Source organism: Pongo abelii, chromosome 2 (assembly GCF_028885655.2).
Source record: "Pongo abelii isolate AG06213 chromosome 2, NHGRI_mPonAbe1-v2.0_pri, whole genome shotgun sequence".
NCBI classification, from domain to species: domain Eukaryota; kingdom Metazoa; phylum Chordata; class Mammalia; order Primates; family Hominidae; genus Pongo; species Pongo abelii.
The window spans coordinates 26,256,703-26,283,636 of NC_085928.1; the positions used below are offsets into that span (position 1 = coordinate 26,256,703).

At 38.4% G+C, this 26,934-nt stretch overlaps 1 protein-coding gene across 15 annotated transcripts in view; it reads right to left on the bottom strand.

The window, feature by feature from the left end:
• PHLDB2 (pleckstrin homology like domain family B member 2) overlaps positions 1-26,934 on the bottom strand; it is a 234,604-nt gene that overhangs the window by 77,430 nt on the left and 130,240 nt on the right. For all 15 annotated transcript variants that reach the window (XM_063721783.1, XM_063721790.1, XM_063721789.1 and 12 more), the window contains one exon: positions 12,897-14,245. In XM_063721783.1, coding sequence (XP_063577853.1) covers positions 12,897-14,245 — 1,349 coding nt within the window. The remainder of the gene's footprint in view (positions 1-12,896; positions 14,246-26,934) is intronic.

A 26,934-nucleotide genomic window follows, 5' to 3' on the forward strand; every position in this document is an offset into this window, starting at 1 on the left:
TTGATAGGTGCAGCAAACCATCATGGCATATGTTTACCTATGTAATAATTCTGCACATTATACACATGTATCCCAGAACTTAAATTAAAATATATATGAATAAATATTACTGCTCCCTGACAACACACCGAGTCACTCAAGAGCTCTGATAAAGATGCACAAGGAAAATAAACGTTGTTTTCATGCCTGATAACACAGTATCCATTCTACATCCCATGGGGTAATTTTGGCTTTCAAGTCTTTTTATTTTAAACATATACTCTGTAAGGCTATAGTTGCCATAGGTAGTGATTCTTCTGATAGAGCTGAGCAAAGCCAATCAAAAAACCACCTGGAAAGAATTCACCATTTTAGATGCCATTAAGAACATTTTGGTTCAGAAGAGGAGGTATTGACATTTTTATCAATATTAACGAGAGTTTGGAAGAAGTTGATTCCAGTTCTTATGGATGACTTTGAGGGGTTTAAGACTTCAGTAGAAGAAGTAACTGCAGATGTGATAGAAACAGCAAAAGAACTATAATTAAACGTGGAACCTGAAGATGTGAATGAATTGCTGAAATCTCATGATAAAACTTGAACTGATGAGGAATTGCTTCATATGGATGAGCGAAGAAAATGGTTTCTTGAGATGGAAACTACTCCTGGTAAAGGTGCTGTTAACATTTTTGAAATGACAACAAAGGATTTAGAATATTTACATGAGCTTAACTGATAAAGCAGTGGCAGGGATTGAGAGGACTGATTCCAATTCTGAAAAAAGTTCTACTGTGGGTAAAGCACAACCAAACAGCATTGCATGCTGCAGAGAAATCTTTTGTGAAAGGAAGAGTTGAATCGATGTGACAAACTTCATTGTTATCTTATTTTAAAAAATTGCCGGCTGGGTGTGGTGGCTCGCACCTGTAATCCCAGCACTTTGGGAGGCTGAGGTGGGCGGGTCACTTGAGGTCAGGAGTTCGAGACCAGCCTGGCTAACATGGTGAAACTGTGTCTCTACCAAAAATGTAAAAAATTAGCTGGGTGTGGTGGCTGGTACCTGTAATCCCAGCTGCTTGGGAGGCTGAAGCAAGAGAATCACTTGATGTCGGGAGCCAGAGGTGCAACAGTGAGCCAAGATCACACCACTGCACTCCAGCCTGCGAGACAGAGCAAGACTCAAACACAAACACACACACACACACACACACACACACACACACACAGAAATTGCCACAGCCACTCCAACCTTCAAGAACCACCAGCTTGTTCAGTCAGCAGCCATCAACATCAAGACAAAACCCTCCACTAGCAAAAAGATTACAACTCACTGAAGGCTCATATAATTGTTAGTATTTTTTTAAGCAATAAAGTATTTTTAAATTAAGGTATGTACATTTTTATACATAATGCTGTTGCATACTTAATAAATTACAGTATAGTGTAAACATTAATATGCACTGGGAAACCAAAAAATTTGCGTCACTTGCTTTATTATGATGTTTGCCTATTGCGGTGGTCTGGAACCAAACCCACAATATCTCAGAGGTATGCCTGAATATTTTCCTTTCTCCCAAGACAACTTGTAAATTGAAATCTCTGCCTAAGATGATTTAGGCCTTGGTCTTCGTGATCTGATGGAAAAGATGACTTTTCATAGCTTCAGCTTTGTTATTCTATAATCAGAATGAAAGAATAATCACCATATGAGAAATTTGTTCCTCTTAATTCTACTCAGCATTTTCCTAAAATTCTGTCTTTTCTCAAAATCCAAATTACAACCCCAGAGCTGGGATATGGTCTTAGCAATTTTGAATAAGAAATACCAATTTATCCAAACCAAAATTTTTCAACCTGCAGTCATTAGACTTCGCCAGAGCAAAGCTTTTGGCTATTTGCAACTTCAGGAAACTAATCTCACTGACTTCAGCTTCAGGGAAGATGAATTAGACATACTTTACCCTGTTTCTCCCACTAAGTATAACTCAGAATCCTGTACATTATATGGAGAAAAAAACAGAAGACTCTGAAAGGTGGAAAAAGGCAGACTGGGGACCCAACGAAACACACAGAGGTGTGTCTCTGGGATTTCCCTTTGCCTCATGTATCCTAGTCTTAAACCTGATGAACCAGTGACTGCAACAACCTGCCCAATTTCCACAGAACTCTACTGAGTGAAAAAAGCCAAACCCACAGGTTACATGCTATATGGTTATATTTTGAAATGACAAAATTATAGAAATGGAGAAGAAATCAGTGGTTATCGGGGTTAAGGAGAAGGGAAGCTGGTACGGCTATAAAAGGCCAACATGGGAGACCCTTGTGGTGTTAGAACTGTTCTGTATCTTCACTGTATCAATGTCAATATCCTAGTTCTGACATTGTCCTATAGTTTGGCAAGATGTTACCATTGGAGGAAGCTGGGTAAAGGATACACAGGATCCCTTTGAATTATGTCCTATGATTGCTTGTGAATCTCCGATTATTCAACATAAAGAGATTATTTTGTTTAAGTGACTTCTAATAAGCACCTTCTTAACTGGCACATTGAGATGGCTGAAACAAAAGAAAAAGTGCTGGATGTGTTACCCTTGTAATGCTTGTTTTGGATTTTTTTTTTTTGAAAAATCTATTTCCAACTTTAAGAATATTCTCTACAGCAAATATTCCCATAATCTTTTCTCAAGCTGGAGAAGAGAAATTCACATTATAAGAATTAGCCAGCGCAGCCTGGACACAGTGGCTCACACCTGTAATCCTAGCACTTTGGGTGGCCAAGGCAAGCAGATCGCCTGAGGTCAGGAGTTCCAGACCAGCCTGGCCAACATACGTGGCGAAACCCTGTCTCTACTAAAAATACAAAAATTAGCCAGGTATGGTAGCAGGCGCCTGTAATCCCAGCTACTTGGGAGGCTGAGGCAGGAGAATTGCTTGAACCCTTAGGAGGTGGAGGTTGCAGTGAGCTGAGATCACGCCACTGCACTCTAGCCTGGGCAACAGAGGGAGACTCCGTCTCGGGGGGAAAAAAAGAATTAGCCAGCACAATCACGAAACCTATTAGCTGATGATAAATTTTTAAAATGGTAGCTCAATAAATAGTCAGCTTTTAAATTTAGATATACTAGGCCAGACATGGTGGCTCACGCCTGTAATCCCAATACTTTCAGAGGCTAAGGGGAGCAAATCACTTGAGGCCAGGAGTTTGAGAACAACCTGGCCAACATGGCAAAACCCTGTGTCTACTAAAAATACAAAAACTAGTCGGGCATTGTGGCATGCACCTGTAAGCCCAGCTACTCAGCAGGCTGAGCCGAGATCATGCCACTGCACTCCAGCCTGGACACATAGCAAGACTCTCCTCAAAAAAAGAATAAATAAATAAATAAATATAGATATACTAAGTAATTTGACAACAAATATGGGGACCACTTTTACCAGAAACAATCAATAGTCCTCCTTCACTTCATGTATCTCCAGATAGATAGATAGATAAATAGATAGATAGATAGATAGATAGATAGATAGATAGATTTTTTTTTTTTTTTTGACTGAGTTTCACTCTTTTGTCCAGGCCAGACTGCAATGGCTCGATCTCGGCTCACTGCAACCTTCACCTCATGGGTTCAAGCGATTTTCCTGCTTCAGCCTCCGAAGTAGCTGGGATTACAGGCATGTGCCACCACGCCCGGCTAATTTTGTATTTTTTTAGTAGAGACGAGGTTTCACCATGTTGGTCAGGGTGGTCTCGAACTCCTGACCGCAGGTGATCCACCTGCCTTGGCCTCCCAGAGTGCTGGGATTACAGGCGTGAGCCACCACGCCTGGCCTCCACTCCTATATATTTGTTGGTCTTGATATATTTTCAGTTTTCATTTAGTTTGTATTTTTTTCTACAAATTTTATTTATGACCTTTATTTCTTATTTAGAAACAAGTGTTCATATATTTATTTATGATTTTAAAAAAGAATGAGACTTCTTCTATAACTGACACGGGCATACAGGACCTCTTTTTAGTACAAGTTGCTTTCTATATTTCAGCATTTAGCCTGAGAAAGCTGAACTATGTGAAGAGTCAGAACATACATCTCTCAAATTCTAAGAACAATTTTTTAATGCATGGCACCATCAAGAGGCAATAGCTTGTACTGCTATTATAAGAACAGAGGGTTTGCTCTCAAGAATATACTGCAATATAGAATTTCATGAAGACTTCAGCTCTGTTTCCCCAATATGAAGTCATTAGATTATTGCCAAATGCTAATTTTTCCTTCTCACTGCTTTTCTGCCCGTCTCTCCAAGTGAAGAAGAAAGAAAAAAGGTATGACAACTGTTTTTTTTTTTTTTACTCTCAGTTAATGGAGGACAATTGGCAGCCCAAAGCTGCTAATGATTAATTCCTTTAATATTTAATCAACATATACACACAGAGACACACACACACACACATACATACATACACACACACACACACAAAGAGCAATTTGTAGAGAGAAAGTCCTTGCTTTATTCTCTAATGACCCAAGGTGATCTGATGACAGATAACATTTTTCTTTATATTACCCAGTGACAAAAATGTACTTACTTTATTTAGAAATAGTGCTGTTTACTTAGAGAATAGATTGCTTATTTAGGGAGTGGGTAGCATCGTCAATCTACTCCTGTGCTGTCAAATATATTATACCTAATTTCACCTGGATTTTTTTTTTTTTTTGCTTATCTTAACATAAAAAAATTTAAAATGACATTCATGGCTCACATCATATTTCTGAGCTAAATCTGATAAACCCTCCAAACAAGGTAGGAAAGTTAAAAAAAAAAAGGCAGAGAATTGACTGGCTATTTTAAACATTAGAGAAATTAAGAAAAGGCTCCACAGCAAAAATTCAGCTTAAGGCTTAGGCTGAATCTGAAGATTAAATCAACTTATGTACCTGCAAATGGCCATTTTAGCTCAGAGTATAGGAAGAGAGCCGTTGTTTCTCAAGATCCTTTCAAAAGTCTTGAGCCGCTAAGTTTATTGGGTTGGTAAACAAACTTCTCACCCCATTTGCAATTTAGCTGGCTTCTTCCAGCTAGTGCAGCCATTTTTTTTATAAATTAAAATTATACTCAGGATGTAGCAAACGGAAGGGCCACATCAGGAAGGAGATTCAAGTAAGACTGGAGGACAAAATAGTTTTCAATACTTAAGCTTGCCTTCACATTTCAAAGACATTCTTCTAAAAAAAAAAACAAAGATGAATACTATGACTAAGCAACAATAAGCATGCTCTTAACATTGTCCATTCTGCTATTCAAACAAAAAATATTGTCAAACTTATAATATGGCTCAACATAGCCAAAAAGGCCTGAATGCCCAACTTATTTTGGAGGGGTCAGGACTCACCAGGAAATAGAGACAGCAAGAAGCAAATAGAGAAGCAAAATCTACATGTGGAGTCACTTTGACCTGACAACGCTCACTAGTCTTGGGTTCCTAAACAATTTTTCCTAATTACAACATTAAATAATACCAACCTGTTTATTTTCTGGTCTTTAAAATAGCATCTGCATCTGACCACGTTTCAGAGATTAGAGAACATATAAATTTATTTTATAAAATACCAAAAATCCTTAAACAAATATGCTCAACTAGTCTTTTACTTAATTTTAGAAACATTAGATCTATGATCTGCTCAATGGTACACAAGCAAGACTCTCGGACCTGTAGCCTTGGTTTTTGTACGACCTTGGAGAGCACCAATTCTTACAAAGAATGCTAGAAAATTTTCAAAGTAAAGAAAAATAACTCTTTCATCTTTTTATTTTTAATTGAAAGTTGGAAAAGAATTTCCCCTTTCTGGAAGTAAAAAATAATGCATTTATACTGAGATCTCTTCATTTTTTGTATAGAGCTTCACTATTACCTAGAACTAAATGCTTATCATCTGGGAACCAGGGATGAAAACTACAGTCACAGATTAAGGAAACCCAGAATAAATGTCAAGAATGAGTATCAAAAACATTCAATTACTCTTTAAAAACATGTAAAGAATGCTTCCTATACGCTAGTCATCTGGCTAGGAGGTGCATCGATAGTGGTGAGCAAGATAGCCTCTTACTGATTAAAATTATATAGTTATAAAGTGCTTTCATGGGAGCTATAAGGACAAAACACCTTCAATGGTAGGAATTGCTGACCCAGATATTTCACATAACTATTGAATAGATATGTGATATTCACATAACTACCACAGAAACATTAATATGTGTCTTAAAAGAAAGCCAACCTTATTTTCAAGGAATCTATATGTAATGTAAAAATTTCATATGTGTGTAAAAAATCAGAAAACCTTACTCCATGATGCTTCATGACAGCTGGTATCACATTACAACATGTTTGAGAAATAAGTATCAATGTGGCCCTGCATAGTTCTAAATGGCAACAATGCTATTTACCAAGGCACTACAGACGACCATCACCAGCCAGAAAGAAAATATTGGATGGCTACAATGCAATTCGTGGGAATCCACCGGTTCTCCACAAAAGAACACAGATGCTTTTGGCAACGTAACCAGATGAATACTCTTAAAAGCATCAGGGTTTGCTTTCATTTTTTAATTTTCTCCTTTTCTTCTGAAAATGACTTTCACTGCCTTGGACCATAAAAAGCTCTAGACGGCCATCACTACCTCTGGACTACTTGGAGGAAGGCAGGTGTCAAATAGGATGAATACAAGAATACCCTACTTTATAATGACTTTTCTAACCTCTAGAACAGCAGTCTGCTGTTTTGGCAACAGGATTGGTCTCATGGAAGACAGTTTTTCCATGGACATGGGGGAGGGATGGTTTCGGGATGATTCAAGCACATTACATTTATTGGGCACTTTATTTCTATTATTATTACACTGTAATGTGTAATGAAATAATTATATAACTCATCATAATGCAGAATCAGTGGGAGCCCTGAGCTTGTTTTCCTGCAACTAGATGGCCCCACCTGGGGGTGATGGGAGACAGTGACAGATCATCAGGCATTAGAATCTCATAAGGAGCGCGCAACCCAGATCCCTCACATGCGCAGTTCACAGTAGTGTTCATGCTCTTTTGAAAATCGAATGCCACCACTGATCTGACAGGAGTTGGAGCTCAGGCAGTAATGTGAGTGATGGGGAGTGGCTGGAAATACGAATGAACCTTTGCTGGCTCACCGCTCACCTCCTGCTGTGCGGCCCCATTCCTAACAGGCCACAAACACTACTGGTCTGTGGCCCATGGCCCGGGGGTTGGTGACCCATGCTCTAGAACATCTAATTTGTCAAGGAATTAGCATCCCAGTCCTCTAGCAACACCTTATCCATTAATGTCCTCTACTTGAAACATAGCTCAGAGTGAGGAAGTTAAAATGACCACCAACCAGTCCAAATGGATGTCACAAGGTCTATGAACTGAAGTGCACACACTTCATGTGCTCAGGACCTCCTTGAGACCTCACTTGTACTTAGTCACTCTTAGTTCACAACATTTCAAATCAAGGCTTGATAACTGGTTTCTAAGATCATAAAAAATGAAAAGGCTGGTAAAAATGACCAAAGCATGAATTGGCAGCTGAGAGCAAAACCAAAAAAGAAAAATTATTTTTTTTAAAAAGGAACAAACTAAACATCTCAAATAGCACAGCAGCTGGAGGTTATTTAATACGGACTCAAAGTGGATTATTTACCTCATTAATAGGCCCTTGGAGATACATAATTACAGTTTGATCTTTAGTACTCAGTAAAACTACCTTGAGTTTTCAAATAAAGATTGAACACATAAAAAAAAATCCAGGTGGAACACTAGTATAATCACAGCTGACCTAAAAATATTACAGACATTATGCTTAGTGAACCAGCTTTACCCCACCTGGTTTCCTCATTCATGAGTTGAAGAAATCTTTGGCATCTTTTCATTCTTCATTTATATAAGAGTTGCGTTTACTTTTTGAAAATTATGCTTTGACAATTTGGAGGTCCTAATAAAATGTGCAAGTGACTCACTCTATCCAGTCAATTAAATTGCACTGCCCATGAAGTGTATCTCATGGGCTGGATGCCCAGACACATCTTTTCTTGGCTTCTGAGGTAAATCACAAATGGCAGTAGAACATCACCTTCACTGACTCGCTAATCTCTTTAGTTTTTGTTTTACTGAGTCTGTCTTAGTTTTTGTTTGTAATCCTTGGCCAAGTTTCACTGGGGTTCTGGTTTGCATACAACTGACAGTTATCTCCATTGGTGGCAGCCATGACTAGGAATCTGATTTCACGATCTGACCACGTGGTGAGTTGTCAGGTAGAATCGGAATCCAGTCTTGGTCAGGTGAGAGGTGACAGAGTATTTGTTTGTTGTTGTTGTTGTTTATAATTTGTTTGTTTTACTATTTGTGTACTCAGATCAGGAATATATTGTGTGCCTGATGGAAAAGCAATCAGTCTTTTGAGATCTGGAAAGGTGAGATTTTGTGTTCTAGTGTTCACTTTTGATCTGTAATTGGAGCTGTAGGACTTATGCCATAAACCTCTCATCTGTCTCTCTACCTGGGGGCAGGGTGGGGAACACTGTGTGTAGGTGAAATATTTTTCTATCTCCCGAGGATAATAATAAATTAGAGAAGGCCTACTGTTCTGATTGGTTTACAGAGATTAACAAGTAGTTAGATAAATCTAACATTCCCAGAATTTCAAGTACTTTCTTGAAATAAATTTTGTGAAATTCTAATGCTTTGAATGTGCTTTTTTTAATGATGGGTCTCACTCTGCCACCCAGGCTGGAGTTCAGTGGCATGATCATGGCTCACTGCAGCCTCAATCTCCTGAGCTCAATCAACACTCCCACCTCAGCCTCCCAAGTAGCTGGGACTACAGGTGTGCACCACCACACCCAGCTAATTTTTATATTTTTTGTAGAGACAGGGTTTTGCCATGTTGCCCGGGCTGGTCTCAAATTCCTGGACTCAAGTGATCCTCCCACCTTGGCCTCCCAAAGTGCTGGGATTACAAGTGTAAGCCACCTCACCCAGCCTAACTGTGCTCTCTTAAAAAAAAAAAAAAAAAAAGACCTGATTTGATAATTTAGTTTTAAAAACAGCTATAGGGACACATGTTCTCAGGCTCTCCTGGGGCTGTGTCATGGGTAAATATAACTTTTAAGAAAAAAATAATTTTAAAAACAACAACAAAACAGCTATACATCTTTTCCTTGTTTCATCAGTGTACAGTATAATCACATTTTTTAAAAAAATTTGAATGTTTTATGATGAAGAGATTAGTTTACCTGAACTTTTAAACTGTCTTATATTAGTTTGCTAAAAACATAAGCTAAGATTACTTCCATAAAATTAAGAAATATAAACTTTGTGCTCACCTAAACTGAACTATAACTGTGACAAACCTTTGTAGAACTAAAATGCAGTTATCTCTATTGAAATGACAGACTGATCTTGGAGAAATCAGCCTATGCTTGTAAAAGGCAGTACCAATCTGCCCACGGAACAGAGATTAGTATCTTACAAGTGTAACTTCCTGAGCTTTGCACTGATTGGAATATATTCTTGCAAAGAGTTTTCTTCATTTTTGAATGATTTGAGGTTTCTTGCTCATCATAAAATAATCTATTGCCATTTTATTAAGTAGCCAAACCACAAACATTCACTACTCTCAGGTATACACAATTCTTTATTACTCAAGTGACAAAATATCTGATTTTGCCTTCAAGATCAGGCAGACCCTAAATACAGAAAAAAAATAAAATTTCCAAGATATCTATTCTTGAACTACTTTTAGGTTTTCCCAGAGAATCTCTGGGCAATCACAAAGATTTGTCTTTAATTTTACAAAAAGAAAGAGGCTAGAAATAATTAGGTTTGTTCACTGTGCCCCTAAAAATTTCTCAAATCAAATGAGAAAGTCGCCCTTCCTTAAGATAATTTTGTACAGGTAAAATAATATTTTTAATATTATAGGTAATGTTCAAAGATTGGGTACTTTACAGAAAGGCTCTGAATATATGTCAGTGCCCTCACTCTCTGTAATATGTTCTTAAAAAACTGATTTAAAGGATTTTAACTCTCCTTCATGCTGATATTGTTTGTTAAATTAACCATAAATAACCATAGCCACTTAACTCTTACATTCACCAAGTGTTCTCTACTTTCCCCGTGAGCTTGCCTACAAAATACAATATCTCGTTAATGAAGAAAAGACAGTTTTAGAACCTTGTGGACAGAACTTTACCAGGTATTCTTAACCCTTAATATTTCAAAGAATTGCATAGACAAAAATGAGACATTACTAGACAGCTAAATCAGATTTTCAGGACTTTTTAGTCTCTAAATAGATGACTTCATGAAACCAAATTAAGAGGCTAAGATACAGAGGAATAAGAATTAATTACTTAGAAGTGATTGAATTGATAATAAAAAATGAATTTCTAAATGTGGATATGTGTTTTGGAATATTACTAGTATTATTTTTAATGTTCTATTTTTTCAGGGGAAAAACCCTTTGGCATTCATACTGCTCTATCTCTAATCCTCTATTCAGCTAACTCTGATTTTGCAAACTAAATGAAATATTATTTTAATGGTAAATTGTTCTCACTGATCTCTCAGAATTCAGGAAGTAATTTGAGTCACTTTACTTTTTAATGGCAATATCATCATTTGCATAGGCTTGATAAGAATCCATCATCCCTTTTACCACAATGCAGTCAAACAAATAGACCATGCAACCAAGATCAAGTCTAGAATGTCAAATTTAAAAATAAGCCTCATTTCAACAGATACAATAAGCCCACTATCAAAGAAAAAATATATAACTTCATATTTAGAGCAATATCCACAAAGCTCTCCCAAGAAGTCAAAACTGTTTATGACTTAACGGGCCCAACCTTACAGGCAGTAGAGAAGGTCACTTCCTGGATTGCCAAGAACCATATCAGATTTGGAAAATCTGGAGGAAAGAGAAATTCACCAACACTTAGAGATGCTGAAAATGAAACCTAGCAGAGATGAAGTTCTTGAATTTGGTTGCCTATCCTTGGAATAGAAGAGCAAATAGAAGCATTTAAGGAAGATGTCCGGAGTAATGGAAGCCATTAAAAATGCTCTCCCAGATTTCTTGATAAGTTGTCGGATAGAAGTTAATATTCTGGCTTTATAAATAATAGTTGCTCTGCATGGTATAGCATTATATTTGCTGTCCATGTACAAGATTTTTGTATGCTAATTTAAACATCTTCTGAATTTCTGTCAATGAAGCAAACCCAAACACAATGCCATTCTGTGACCATCAACAGTCTGCAGAGATTATTTATGATAATAAAGAGGAATGTCACACTGAGTACTGTGTAACTGACCCACTCAAAGACTATCTAAATTCTCTAAGGGTATGCACATTTGTTTTCATTCACTGTTGTCAGTTAGGGTATTTGAAAACTCTGTAAGAACAGACATCAGCTTATCAAAAACTATGAGTGATGCAAATCATTACTGCTCTAAAATGTCAAACATATTTCCTTCTGGATGGATGCAAATGGTTTCTGTCCATTATAATCCAAAGGTTACAACAGGGGTGTCCAATCTTGGGCCACACTGGAGAAGAATTGTCTTGGGCCACACATAAAATACACTAACGATAGCTGATGAGCTTTAAAAAAAGGCAAAAAAAATCTCATAATGTTTTAAGAAACTTTGAGTTTGTATTGGGTGGCATTCAAAGCCATTGTGGGCCTTGTGCGGCCCAAAGGCCACAGGTTGGACAAGCCTGGGTTACAATTTTATTGTCCTATAGGGTATTAACCAGTTTTGTGATTCAAAAATCATATTCTAGAATATTTTAGCAACTAAAATACTTCTGATAATCCTACTGTGTTGTTGTAAATCAGCTTTACTATCCTGCAGCTTCTCTCGTTAAGGAAATCATGAATCAAAAACGAATCAAAGTAATCTCTCACAGGTATTCATTCTAAGAGGAAAACCTGTGCTTAAAAGAGAATGGAAAAATGTAGTTGTTTGTTCTCATTCATTGGTGAGACTCTCAAGGGATGTTTTCCCCTGTCTTCTTATTTTCAATATTTCAACAATAAGTATAAATTCATTTTAAATGGAAAAAGACAACTCAATAGATCTTGTGAGTATGTGTAGTTTGGAATCACTGTACGTGCTAAGAATCAGACCTAAAGATAGTAAGGTTGTGTATGAACAGTGTGGAGAAAAGCTGAGCACCACTGAGGCAACTCCAACTTTCTTTTTTTTTTTTTTTTTTTTTTTTGAGATGGAGTCTTGCTCTGTCACCTGGGCTGGAGTGCAGTGGTTCGATCTCAGCTCACTGCAACCTCCACCTCCTGGGTTCAAGCGATTCTCCTACCTCAGCCTCCCAAGTAGCTGGGATTACAGGCACCCGCCACTACGCCCAGCTATTGGCAACTCCAACTTTCCAGACAACTTGCTATAGAGACAAATTCACTACCTAATTCTTGGTGAGTCATGATTTCACTGACTACTTCTCTCATAACCATACACAAGCAAATTTAATGATATAAATAATACAAGTCAGCATTTCCTCACAGTCTTAAAGAGAAGTTTGTAAGACTCAGAAATTTCATAAAATTCGCAACTCCTCTGTTATGTTTTTAAAGAATTTATACTTGTGAGAAGTCCGCAGAGCAACTAAATTAACATTAATTCCTGGAGGCCTTCAAGATAGCCAAACATGCCTATTAATAATGATATGGGAAGAAGAAGGATAGCAGGAGAGAAGAGAAAGACAGCAGCTGTGGCTGGTGAACATGAATATCCTATATTCCCACATATCCTGGAGTCCATCTCCAAGGCTGCCCTGTAGATGCTGGTTAATGAAACAGTGAGGTCAATCACTGTTGAGATGAAGATTACCAATCGCTCCATCTCCTGCTCCCTGAGTCTTTCCTCCCTCTGCCGCCGGTGATAATCCATCAGGTCATCACGTCCTGAAATGGAGCTAATACTGCTTTTCCGTTCCCGAAGGACAGGCTGGGGGGTTCCTGACGCCTGTCTGAGGCTTTCCAAATCAGCCTCATCAAATTCCACAGATCCACAAGAGAAGTTCCTCCTGGTCGCAAAAACTCTGTCTGACTCTCCAGCAAGAAGTGAATGACTCGGGTTTGTCCCCACATATGAAGCCCGATCAAAGTCATCAGAGGCACAGGAGGAGGTGGAGGCCAGAAGCATCTTCCGAGCCACTCGTGGACTGGCAGGGACAGTGAGGGTAGAACTTACATAAGGATTGCCTTCAGAAGCAGAGGTTTTATAGGGTAAAGCTCCTGAGCTCAAAGAAGAAAAATTAAGGTAATTGTCATTGTCTATTATGCTATGAGGTAGATCTTTTTCCCCAAGTTTTGTTCGTTTGGAATTGCCCAGAGAGTTTCTTGGAGGCAAGCTGAGAGGTGTCAGCTGGTTCTCTGTGGCTCTGTACAACCTGGGAAGTGATCGGCTGTAAGCTCCCATGTGACTCAGGCTGCTGCTGGAGTACTTCCTAGTTCTCAAATTGATGTTTTCAGATGCAAGCTCCTTGTGTCTAGTTAACTTGGGTTGAAGCGTCAGGCTGTCCTGAATGCTCATTTTCCTGGCTTGCTTTGGGCTTGAAGGCATGCTTGCAGCTCCCGATCTGCTGATAGGAGGCGGGCCAGCATCATTCAGGGAACTTCCATTCCACATGGCCAGGAGCGAGCCAGATGCCTTCCGACCTTCCAGCCCTCCAAGAAAGTAGACATTGTCATGCGATTTATTCCTTAAGCTATATTTGGAATAGGGAGGCTTCTCTGAGAGCCTCAAGGCCCTTTCACTGTCCCGGCCAGTATAATGATCAAAGTCTGCTCTTCCAAGTGGATATCCACTGAGGGAGGATGTAGTGTTGAGTAAAGGAGTTGGAGGTTTCATAGAAATATTTTTGTCAGTTCCATCATAAGAGAACTGCTTGCTTCCCTGGATTTTGGCTAAGGAGGGGCTGCTTCTGACACTGGTTCCCAAAGGAGAAGGGCTTCTCTTTGCAGGCACAGGTTGTGAAAGGGTTAAATAGGAGCCAGAATAGTCTCCATTGGCTTTAAATCTCAGACTGGAAGAGTATTTCTTTGGGCTGAGGCTCTCCATCATGTTTTGGGAATCGTTCTCAACAGAATGCACCACAGAGTCTTCCTCTAAGCTACCATTTTGTAAATCTAGCTCCTTTTGTATGTAGCTATGCTCTTCCATAATCTTGCTGGAATCTGTAAAGAAATAAAAGAGAAAATTTTGCCTTAAAAAAGATTTTAAAAGAAAAACCCCTTGTTAGGCCTACATCTGAACAAATAATCTTGCAGTCTGACCTAATGCAACTAACACAAACTCAGTTTTACTAAAAAACCTGTTAAAACCATACAGCAAATTAAAGGAGAATAAAGATCATTGATCTGAGATAATTTATGTACAAAAGAAAAATAAAAGGACAGCAATGACATTTGAGCGAAACAAATCCCTAACCAAGTAAAGGTGCAGGATTAGGCCGGTATATAAAAAAGACAATTTCTCCTTAATGTTCTGGCCCTTTAAGGAACACCTGCTTCCCTAGTGACTACCTAATGCCCAAAGGCATAATGCAATGGACTTTCCTATAGCTGTCTCTGCTAGAATCATTAACTGTTCAGAAATAAAGTCCTGAGGAAACAAAATTCACATTTGGGCAGAGAAAGAAAAGTTTACATTAGACACTGATCAATAAAATGAGGGTTAGAAGATGGTTCTTTAAACGAGGGCTCTGGGAGTTACCTTCTCAACAAAAAGACTTAAAGCTCCTTTAGGCATCAGAGGCAGGTAATAACAAAGAAAAGGGTATTCCACCAATTACTGACACATGGTCGGGATGGTATATTTAAAAACTTGAAACTGTTACATCCTTTAAATTTTCTAGTACCCCAAATGCACTATGCTCATCCTTGCAAATTCTCTCCTCTAGCAGAAACAACTATCAGGACCTAGTCACTCTTTCAGGGACAGATCAGGATTCTATCTTCTACCATTAAAATTTTTAAGAAAATATGTTTTGAACCCTGGTTTGAACAATGTTAACTTAAAAAACTAAAGTTTTAGCCTATGAAAATGTCTTTGAATTACAAATTATTACTGCAAATGGGAAGGCTTATAATTCCACCCGATAAAAAAAATTTTCTTAGAGTATCAGCAAAGGGAAAATACAGTTTAAACATTGTCATTGAACTCATGAACCACTATAACTGTCCTCCAACCCTTAGGCACATCAGACACTAATTATGACATCTCTGGTCTATATGTAAACGTATCACATATGGTTAGTAATGGTTTCATAATGTGGTTGTCTCTGCAACTAGGCCACAAGTTTAAGGAAGAGGTTATGTCTAGTATTTTTATCTTCCACCCCTCTAGCTCTTGTTGTCCTATAGGTGAGAAACTCAATGAACATAAGCTTTCCATTTTAATCAAAGCCTTCCTCACCCTCACTCCCTCTCAGCCATGGATTAAGGACCTTCACCCTGTTGCTCAGCTTCACACACTTTGTGAGCAAATTCAGGCAGCCTAGTAAAGAGCTGCTTCTTTATCCAGGAGGCCAAGAAACAGTCTGGCTGCATAAATCCTGGTGATGGGCCAGGCGCCCAACTGCCCATAAAGGTGCCTTGGGCTCCTTCTCCTCTAACCCAAAGCCCTGCCCAGATAGATACAAACATAATTTATACATAGATACAAACATAAGTTTTAAATGTACCTCAAAAAAAAAATGAAGTTTCTTCATTATATTTGGCTCCCAGCTGGGATCTAGTCCTGCCATCTAGCTCTTGGTAAGGCTTTCATTTCCTCCGGGACAGTGCCTTTTCTGCCTCCAAGACAAATACTCTTCTCAGCAGGTGTCTACTGCTATCAATTCTGGTTTCAAAAGCAACACCAGCCTGGTTTGAGAAATATCTTACCATGCTCGCTTAGAAGACTGAAACTGAGACTCCTCTATTCTGAACTAACATCACCTCTCGTTGGCTTACCATACTGAAATTCCAGAAAGCCTTGGACAATTCTCTCAAGTTAAATATTTTGGAATTGAAAAAACAAGGAAATAGATGGATCCTGAGGACATTACAGTGTTATTTATTAGAATGGGAAAATACCATAAATGCCAAGTAATAGGGAAAAAATTAGATAAGCTATAATACATCATGAGACAATATTATACAATCATTGAAAATCATATTTTGAAGTACATTTTATAGCATAAAAAGTACATTCATAAAATGTTAAGTTAGTTTTAAAAAACATATATATAATCAGAGCAGCTCTTTTACAGACACCCACCCACACACATGGATTATACACATACAGGTATATTTCTGTATATAATACAATGAGTGCCGTTTTCTTATACAGTTGACTCTTGAACAACACAGGCTTGAACTACATGGGTACATTTACCCATGCAAAATTTTTTTCAATAAATATACTGGAAAATTTTTTGGAGATTTGCAATAATTTGAAAAAACTAACTGTGTAGCCTAGAAATACTGAAAAAAAAAAAAAAGAAAAGTGAGGTATGTGATGAGCATTAAATATTTGTGGCTACTAGTCTATTTCATCATTTACAACCATAAAATATACACAGATGTCTTATGAAAAGTAACACAGACTATACATGATGCCATTCTCAGTACAGAGAAATGTAAACAAACATAAAAATATGATATTATATCATGGTTGCATAAAATTAACTGTAGTACATACTATACTACTGTAATAATTTTGTGGGCACTCCCTGTTGCTACTGAAGTGAACTCAAGTGTTGCAGGTATTCACTGAAAACGCCATGTGATGCTAATCATCTCCGCATGAGCAGTTCATCTCTCCTGTAAATTTAATATTGCAGTAATAAGTTATATCTCATTGTTCTCAAGTATTTTTAACACATTTTATGTAATACTATACACGCTGCATCACCATGGGACCCATACGAAATGCCACTAGTGATGCTGGAAGTGCTCCCAGGAAGCAGAGACAAGTCACGACATTGCAAGAAAAAATTGAATTGTCTGATATGTACCAGAGATTGAGGCCTGCAGCTACAGTTGCCTGCCATTTCAAAATAAATGAATCCAGCATAAGGACCACTATAAGAAAAGAAAAGGAAAATTGTCAAGTTGTCACTGCAGCTATGCCAGCACGTATGATAATTTTATACTTTTTGTGAAATAACTTTGAGTCTCACAGTGAAAATGCACATTTTAAGTGGGCACAGGATTGCTATAAAAAAAGGCACACCTATAGACTCTAATAAGATTCAAGAAAAGGCAAAATCATTACATGACAACTTAAAGCAAAAGGAGGTAAGGAATCTAAAGCTGGGTAATTTAATGCCAGCAAAGGATGGTTTGATATTTTAGAAACAGATTTGGCAGAAAAAATAGCAAGATAACAGGAGAAGCAACTTCTGCTAACCAAGAGGCAGCGGATAAGTTCCCGGACACCATATAAATTCCCTGAGGAGAAAGGATATCTTCCTGAACAGGGTAGTTTCATTGCTTTTATTTATTTATATATTTTTTAATCAATTCCCAAGCACTTGGATGAACAGGTTTTTAACGCAGAAAAAATTTGCCCAATCTTGAAAAAAAAAAAAAATGCCACAAAGGACATTTACTAGTAAGAAGAGAAGCGAGCACCAGGATTTAAGGCAGCAAAGGACAGACTTACTCTACCACTTTGTGCATACGCAGTCATGGTTATGACCGCAACTGTCCTCTATAAAGCTGCTAACCCTGAGCCTTCAAAGGAAAACATAAATACTAGTCTTTTAGTTGTACCACAAGAAGGCTTGGACAATGAGAGCTCTTTTCCTGGACTGGTTCCACTGATGCTTTGTCCCTGGAGTCAGGAAGTACTTTGCCAGTAAGAAACTGCCTTTTAAAGTTCTTTTGACATTAGACAATGCCTCTGGCCACTCAGAACTCCATGAGTTCAACACCAAAGGCATCAAAGTGGTCTACTTGCCCCCAAACACATCTCTAATTCTGCCTTTAGATCAGGGGGTCCTAACGACCTTTCAGGCTCATTATGGTACCCTATGGAAAGCACTGTCAATGCTATGGTAGAGAACCCTGATAGAGAGAAACGCATAAAAGCCTGGAAATATTACCCTATTGACAACACCATCATTGTTATAGAAAAGGCCATGAAAGCCATGGAGCACAGAATAATACATATCTGCTGGAGAAAACTGTGTCCAGATGTTGTAAATGAGTTCAAAAAATTTACAACACAGCCAGCCAAGAAAATCACCAAAGAGACTGTGGAAGTGGCGAAAAAAAAAAAAAGGCAGTGGGTGAAGGGTTTCAAGATATGGGTCTTGAAGAAATTCAAGAGCTAATACACCACACAAGAGGAATTAACAGAGGACAACTTAATAGAGAAAAGTGCTTCTAAACCACTGTCAGATGATGAAGAAGATATAGAAGAAGCAGTACCAGAAAACAAACTGACATTACACAATCTGGCTGAAGGGTTCAGATTATTCAAGACTGCTTTTGCCTTCTGTTACAACGTGGACCCTTCTATGATACAGGCACTGAACTATAGCAAATGGCTGAAGAAGGATTGGTCCCATAAAAAAACATTTTTAGAGAAATAAAAAAAGTAAAGTTTCCTTTCTGTAAAGTTACGCTTTACAAAAAGGTGTAAAGTTACACAAGTGTGCCTGCCTCTCCTGCCTCCCCTTCTACCTCCTCCACTTCTGCCTCTGCCACCCTGGAAACATCAAGACCAGCTCCTCCTCTTCCTCCTCCTCAGCCTACTCAACATGAAGACGAAGAGGATGAAGACCTTCATAATGATCCACTTCCACTTAATAAATAGTAAATATAAAACTATACTTTCAGGGATCATTTCTATACTTCATTACTAGAGAAGTTTCTCTGAATGTATAGAGTATCAACTTCTACACAAATAAACTAGAAAATCTAGAAGAAATGGACAAATTTCTGGACACATACACACTCCTAAGACTAAACCAAGAAGAGATCGAACCCTGAATAGACCAATAACAAGTTCTGAAATTGAGGCAGCAATTAGTAGCCTACCAACCAAAAAAAGTCCAGGACCAGATGGATTCACAGCCGAATTCTACCAGAGGTACAAAGAGGAGCTGGTACCATTCCTTCTGACACTATTCCAAACAATAGAAAAAGAGGAAATGCTCCCTAACTCATTTGATGAGGCCAGCATCATCCTGACACCAAAACCCGGCGGAGACACATCAAAAAAGGAAAATTTCCGGCCAACATCCCTAATGAACATCAAAGCAAAAATCTTCAATAAAATACTAGAAAACCAAATCCAGCAGCACATCAAAAAGCTTATCCACCATGATCAAGTTGGATTCATCCCTGGGATGCAAGGCTGGTTCAACATATGCAAATCAATAAATGTAACACATCACATAATCAGAACCAATAATAAAAACCACATGATTGTCTCAATAGATGCAGAAAAGGCCTTTGACAAAATTCAACAGCCCTTCATGCTAAAAACTCTCAATAAACTAGGCACTGATGGAACGTATCTCAAAATAATAAGAGCTATTTATGACAAACCCACAGCCAATATCATACTGAATGGACAAAAACCAGAAGCATTCCCTTTGAAAACCAGCACAAGACAATGATGCCTTCTCTCACCACTCCTATTCAACATAGTATTGGAAGTTCTGGCCAGGGCAATCAGGCAACAGAAAGAAATACAGGGTATTCAATTAGGAACAGAGGAAGTCAAATTGTCTCTGTTTGCAGATGACATGATTATATATTTAGAAAACCCCATCATCTCAGCCCAGAATCTCCTTAAGCTGATAAGCAACTTCAGCAAAGTCTCAGGATACAGAATCAATGTGCAAAAATCACAAGCATTCCTATACACCAATAACAAAGAGCCAAATCATGAGTGAACTCCCATTCACAACTGCTACAAAGAGAATAAAATACCTAGGAATCCAACTTACAAGGGATGTGAAGAACCTCTTCAAGGAGAACTACAAACCACTGCTCAAAGAAATAAGAGACGCAAAGAAATGGAAAAACGTCCCATGCTAACGGATAGGTATAATCAATATCGTGAAAATGGCCATACTGCTCAAAGTAATTTATAGATTCAATGCTATCCCCATCAAGCTACCATTGACTTTCTTCACAGAATTGGAAAAAACTACTTTAAATTTCATATGGAACCAAAAAAGATCCCGCATAGCCAAAACAATCCTAAGCAAAAAGAACAAAGCTGGAGGCATCATGCTACCTGACTTCAAAGTATACTACAAGGCTACAGTAACCAAAACAGCATGGTACTAGTACCAAAACAGATAGACCAATGGAACAGAACAGAGACCTCAGAAATAACACCACCCATCTACAACCATCTAATCTTTGACAAACCTGAGAAAAACAACCAATGGGGAAAGGGCTCCCTATTTAATAAATGGTGTTGGGAAAACTGGCTAGCCATATACAGAAAGCTGAAACTGGATCCCTTCCTTACATCTTATACAAAAATTAACTCAAGATGGATTAAAGACTTAAATGTAAGACCTAAAACCATAAAAACCCTAGAAGAAAACCTAGGCAATACCATTCAGGACATAGGCATGGGCAAAGACTTCATGACTAAAACACCAAAAGCAATGGCAACAAAAGTCAAAATTGACAAATGGGATCTGATTAAACTAAAGAGCTTCTGCACAGCAAAAGAAACTATTATCAGAGTGAACGGGCAACCTACAGAATGGGAGAAAATTTTTGCAATCTACCCATCTGACAAAGGGCTAATATCCAGAATCTACAAAGAACTTAAACAAATTTACAAGAAAAAAACAACCCTATCAAAAAGTGGGCAAAGGATATGAACAGACACTTCTCAAAAGAAGACATTCATGCAGCCAACAAACATACGGAAAAAAAAGCTCATCATCACTGGTCATTAGAGAAATGCAAATCAAAACAACAATGAGATACCATCTCATACCAGTTAGAAAGGCACTCATTAAAAAGTCAGGAAACAACAGATGTTGGAGAGGATGTGGAGAAATAGGAGCACTTTTACACTGTTGGTGGGAGTGTAAATTAGTTCAACCATTGTGGAAGACAATGTGGTGATTCCTCAGGCATCTAGAACTAGAAATACCATTTGACCCAGCAATCCCATTACTGGATATATACCCAAAGGATTATAAATCATTCTACTATAAAGACACATGTAAATGTATGTTTATTGCAGCCTTGTTCACAGTAACAAAGACTTGGAACCAACCCAAATGCCCATCAATGATAGACTGGATAAAGAAAATGTGGCACATATACACCATGGAATTCTATGCAGCCTTAAAAAAGGATAAGTTCATGTCTTTTGCAGGGACATGGATGATGCTGGAAACCATAATTCTCAGCAAACTAACACAAGAACAGAAAAGCAAACACCGCATGTTCTCACTCATAAGTGGGAGTTGATCAATGAGAACAGATGGACATGGGGAGGGGAATATCACACACCATGGCCTGTTGGGGTGTGGGGGGCTAGGGGCACGATAGCATTAGGAGAAATACTTAATGTAGATGACGGGTTGATGGGTGCAGCAAACCACCATGGCACATGTATACCTATGTAACAAACCTGCATGCTCTGCACATGTACCCCAGAACTTAAAGTATAACTTAAAAAAAGTAAATACATTTTCTCTCCATTATGAACATCTTAATAACCTCTTTTCTCTAAATTACTTTATTATAATATAGTATATCATACATATAAAATATGTGTTATTTTGTATTAAAATATGTGTTAATTGGCTTTGTTATTAGTAAGGCTTCTGGTCAATGGTAAACTAACAGTAGTTAAGTTTTGGGGGAGTAAAAAGTTATATGCAGATTTTCAACTTAGCAGGGTGTCAGTGTTCTTAACCGCCAAGTTGCTCAAGTATGCTGTACATACACCCAACCATACACACAGGTGGGGGTCAAGCCAAAATCCTGGGAATCAACATTGGTCTCCTCTGTCACTAGCACCCCCTTCCTCATTTTATCCATCAATAAATCCTATCAACACTGTCCTTAAAACATATTCTGAATCTGATCATTTCTTAGCATTTCCATGGTAGCCTCTCTAGTACAAGCCAGTATCTTCTCTTGCCTCCTCAATATGCCTATTCTTCCACAACAATAATAACAATAACAATGGACTGGAAGAAATCACACCAAAAAAATCAGTAGTGATTTTATTTGGATGGTAGTTTTACCAGTGACTTTTAACTTACCTCTCTCATACTAGTTCATATTTTCTACATTTTATGTAATACATTAGGACTGTTTTGACAACCAGGAAAAAAAACTCGCCATAAAATACTACAATATGTAGCAACATTTCATTTTAAAGTTGATTAAACATTTTCTTTTTTCTTTTTTTTTTTTTGAGACAGTCCTGTTCTGTTGCCTAGGCTGGAATGCAATGGTGCAATCTCGACTCACTGCATCCCTGCCTCCCAGGTTCAAGCAATTCTCCTGCTTCAGCCTCCCCAGTAGCTAGGATTACATGTGTGTACCACCATGCCTGGCTAATTTTTGTATTTTTAGTAGAAACGGGGTTTCACTGTGTTGGCCAAGCTGGTCTGTAACTCCTGATCTCAAGTGATCCGCCTGCCTCGGCCTCCCGAAGTACTGGGATTACAGGCGTGAGCCACTGTGTCTGGTCAATTAAAGATTTTAAGTTGATTTTTTCCTTAGCTCTTGCCCAATTTTCAAGCCAGATATTAACTTTTCCAAAAAAGGTTAAAGAACTCCTTTGCCAGGCGTGGTGCCTCACACCTATAATCCCAGCACTTTGGGAGGCCCAGGCAGGCAGATCACCTAACGTCGGGAGTTCGAGACCAGCCTGACCAACATGGAGAAACTCCATCTCTACTAAAAATACAAAAAATTAGCCAGGCATGGTGGTGCATGCCTGTAATCCCAGCTACTCAGGAGGCTGAGGCAGGAGAATCACCTGAACTCAGGAGGTGGAGGTTGTGGTGAGCTGAGATTGTGCCATTGCACTCCAGCCTGGGCAACAAGCAAAACTCCATCTCGAAAAAAAAAAAAAAAAAGTCTTGATCAGACTAATTTAATATATAAATATATTGAAGACTGCAACATTTTTTCCAACTCTTCTAAATGACTCTCGCAAAAACATTAATCATATGAATTTATCTGTTCCCACTCTTTATGCATCTGAAAAACTAAAAAATCAAATATTTCCCTGATATGAATAAAGCTAACAGAATTGTTATAAAAAAGTCTCTAGATGTTTGCTGAATAATAGCTTAGATAATATTAATATTCTTGTTTTTTAGAATGTAACTACATTACTTCCATATTTCAGTAGTTCTGTTTATTGTACAAGGAAAAAAATTAAAAATCTCAATGGGTAGTTTTAGGCACTTCATTCATTAAATCCATGCCTACTGTTTATCAGACATTTATTTAGCAGGCATTAGTGTTACTCACTAATATTCCAGTTCTTCTCCTTTCAGGAACTTGGTGAGGTTGCTCTTCCTTATCTCTGTGAGGTTAGGTGTGGCTATGTCCCTTGCTTTGATCAACGAAATATGAGAGAAAGTTAACTTGTCAGTTCCAAGCTGAAGCATCATGAGTCAGAGCATCAGTCACCATTTCCCACTCCCCTGCTAAGACAACTAGCCTCATCCAGGCTTGCAGAGGCTTTCTTAGCCCCCACTCCTGAATGAGGACAACATGGAACAAGGTCCTTGTCAACCCAAGATTGTCTGCAGCCACTGAGATTTGGGGTTTCTTTGTTACTATGAGGATGCTAATCTTCATTAAGTACCTAGTGTAAATCAGGCTCTGAGCTAGGCATTGGGAAACATACGGTAAGAGATACCATTTCCTGCCTTTACATAGCTTAGAGTCCAAAGGGAAAAACACACTTATGAACAAATAATTGCTATGCATGCCTTAATATAATTGGTTGACCGGAAAAGGAACATGGAGTGGGGCGAATCCAGTGAGAGTGGTAGTTTCGAGGAGGTTACAGTATAAAGAAATGATGAAGAAGCCCACTGAAGGGAAGGGAATCTGATCGGTATTATTCAATAGTAGCATAAAGCCACATGCACACCTAAAATTCTGTGAGTTAAAGGATGTAAACAAACTTCCAAGCCCATATTAGGTCAGACCACTGGTACATCCAACAAACATCCTATCTCTGATAGAATTAAAAACAAAATCCATATAGGAAAAATCATTTTTTTCTGTAACACCTTTTCTTAAAATCTAGGACTCTAAGTCTCCTGGGATGAACTATATTTAATAATCATGTATTTCTCGCTCATAGTTCTCTAAATCTTTTTCTGTTTCCACCACCATGTAAGATATGCCCTCCTGGGTCCAAGCAGCATGCCTCCCCTAAAAGTGATTTAACTTGGACAGTAATCCTTCAAGTGTTTAGGTGTGGCTACAAAAAAAAATCTGAGATGTTAGAATAGACAAGAATTAATGCCAGTTAGTAAGAAGGACTTTGCTTTGAAAGAAATATATACCAAATGGGAAACAGAACTAAGTTAAGAGTATTCTCATAACATGCAGACACAGCAACCCAGAAAGCAAGCCAGGGCAGATGTCACTAAGCAGAATAAAAAGCTAAGCACTTACACCCAAACTGCATTTTAAATATTTACTACAACAGTAAAGAATTGAAGGGTTTAATACCTCATGTCAAAATGAATACTCAAAGGTTTGGCTTTTGACTCAGCAGTATAAGACACTGATGTTATTTTTTAGATGATAAAATACATTAATATACTCGAACCTGTTTGTAGTTGGAAATGCTACTTAACTACCTGACTAAAATATTACGAAGCTCTGTCCCCTCTTTATTTGGGCTAAAGAAACTATAGAGTATTAAACTACAATACAGATTCCCTACTACCCTAGGAAGTGCCACCACTTTTCCCCCTCTCAAATATACACTTTTTCTAAAAACCAAAAACTATGATTACCAAAGCAGATTGGTTGGCCAAACAAAATATAACAGCAGAATTTTCCAAAGTAGTGTTGGCTGAAAGATCAGCTTTACAAACTCTAGGGAAGCAACAAGCAGGATACTTGCAAATAATAAACCACATCTTAGAAACAGCCATGCACCATTTCTTCTTGGCCATGCATATCTGTAGAGGAAAGTTACAGATGACTGGGATGGCAGGATATGCCAGAGAAAATTTAAAGGGATATTCGTGTTTGATACCCCATTTTTTTTTTTTTAGTTCAAGCTTATTGGTCCTGTTTAGGATGTGTAAAAGGTTGTGCATTTAGAGATTTACCATCAGGTACAAATACGGAATCCATTCATTTTCCTGAAGCTTAGTTTACCTGCCACAGCTGAATGTATATGTATATTTGTTTCAACTTGATTTCTCTTAACCTTACAAATCAATTCAACTCAAAAGGTACAGAATCATTCAGATGGGTGACTTTTCTGACCCCAGGAGTGACAACAACGGCTACTGATAGCTCTTGCCTTCCCTATTTCCAGAGTACCTTTTTCATTTTAGGTGTGAGCAGGCCTAATCCCATTAGGAACTCCTAGGAAATGTGGACCAGTCATCAGTCGTGTACTTCGAATGAGGATTAGGGTGTGGGCAAGGAGAGAAGAGGCAGGAGGATGAAGAACAGTAAGAGTTTGGTTTTAATTCCCTAGGCAATGAGAGCAGGAGGGACGTGATTGCACATATCAGAGACTGCAGCTGAGTGTAGAGGAAGAAAGCAGAGTTAGAGTTAGGAAGGTGGGAGGTGAGGGAGAGCACACAAGAGGCATTGCCGAGGTGACAACAGGAGGGAGGGAAGTGGGGAAGGGAGGTCTGTGTTAACATGCGTAAGAGACGAGGCAAAGAAGATGCCAAAGTTTACAGCCTGTCTTCTTGATCCATGCTGATGTCTTTGTTTTGGGTTTCCTGTATATGTTACGTAAACAAAAAAAGAGGTCTCAGTGAAACTATAAGATCCCTGCATTATGTTACTGTGGAAAGAAAACAGTCCCGAAGGCCTTAATGGCTACATGCCTTATTACATGTGTATCCACAGAATGGGCTGGGAGAAGCGAATGCATCTGGTGCCCATCTGAGAGAAAAGGCAACACAGGGAAGTCTAAACAGGAAAGAAGTTAATGTATGTTGAAATGTTTGCATTTACTTTCCAATCCATAAATTAAATCCCCCCAGTTCTCTTGTTATTTTATCACCTGAAACCTACTACATCACCTCATTAGAAAACGCCAAGAAGTCATGAAGAGATTGCTGGAAGGTACCCACAGAAAGTCACAGTACTTTTTCCCTGGAAAATAAAATTACCTGAAAAACCAACTTAGGGATCATTTTTAAAAGTTCTTTGGGAGATTCTTTTCTCTTTGATACAATTCTGGTACCTGTTTTGAAATAAAATTCTCCAGCTCCATGTGTATCAGATAGCACCAGAATGAAGCTAATCCCCCTCAAACTATAAATCACCAACAGTGAATTTATGATACTGTGAACTGTAGGGATCAGAGTTTCAAGATAATGAAAACACACCAAAGGAACAAAGGTTTTTTTTTGTTTTGTTTTGTTTTGTTTTGTTTTTTAACAGGGTCTGTCACCCAGGCTGGAGTGCAGTGGCACAATCTTGCCTCACTGCAACCTGTGCCTCCCGGGCTCAAGCCATCCTCCCACTTCAGCATCTCCAGTAGCTGGGACTACAGGCACGAGCAACCACACCTGGCTAATTTTTTTTTTTTTTGTACTTTTTGTAGAAATGGGTTTTTGCCATGTTTCTCAGGTTGGTCTTAAACTCCTGGGCTCAAGTAATCCACCTGCCTTGGCCTCCCAAAAGTGCTAGGATTACAG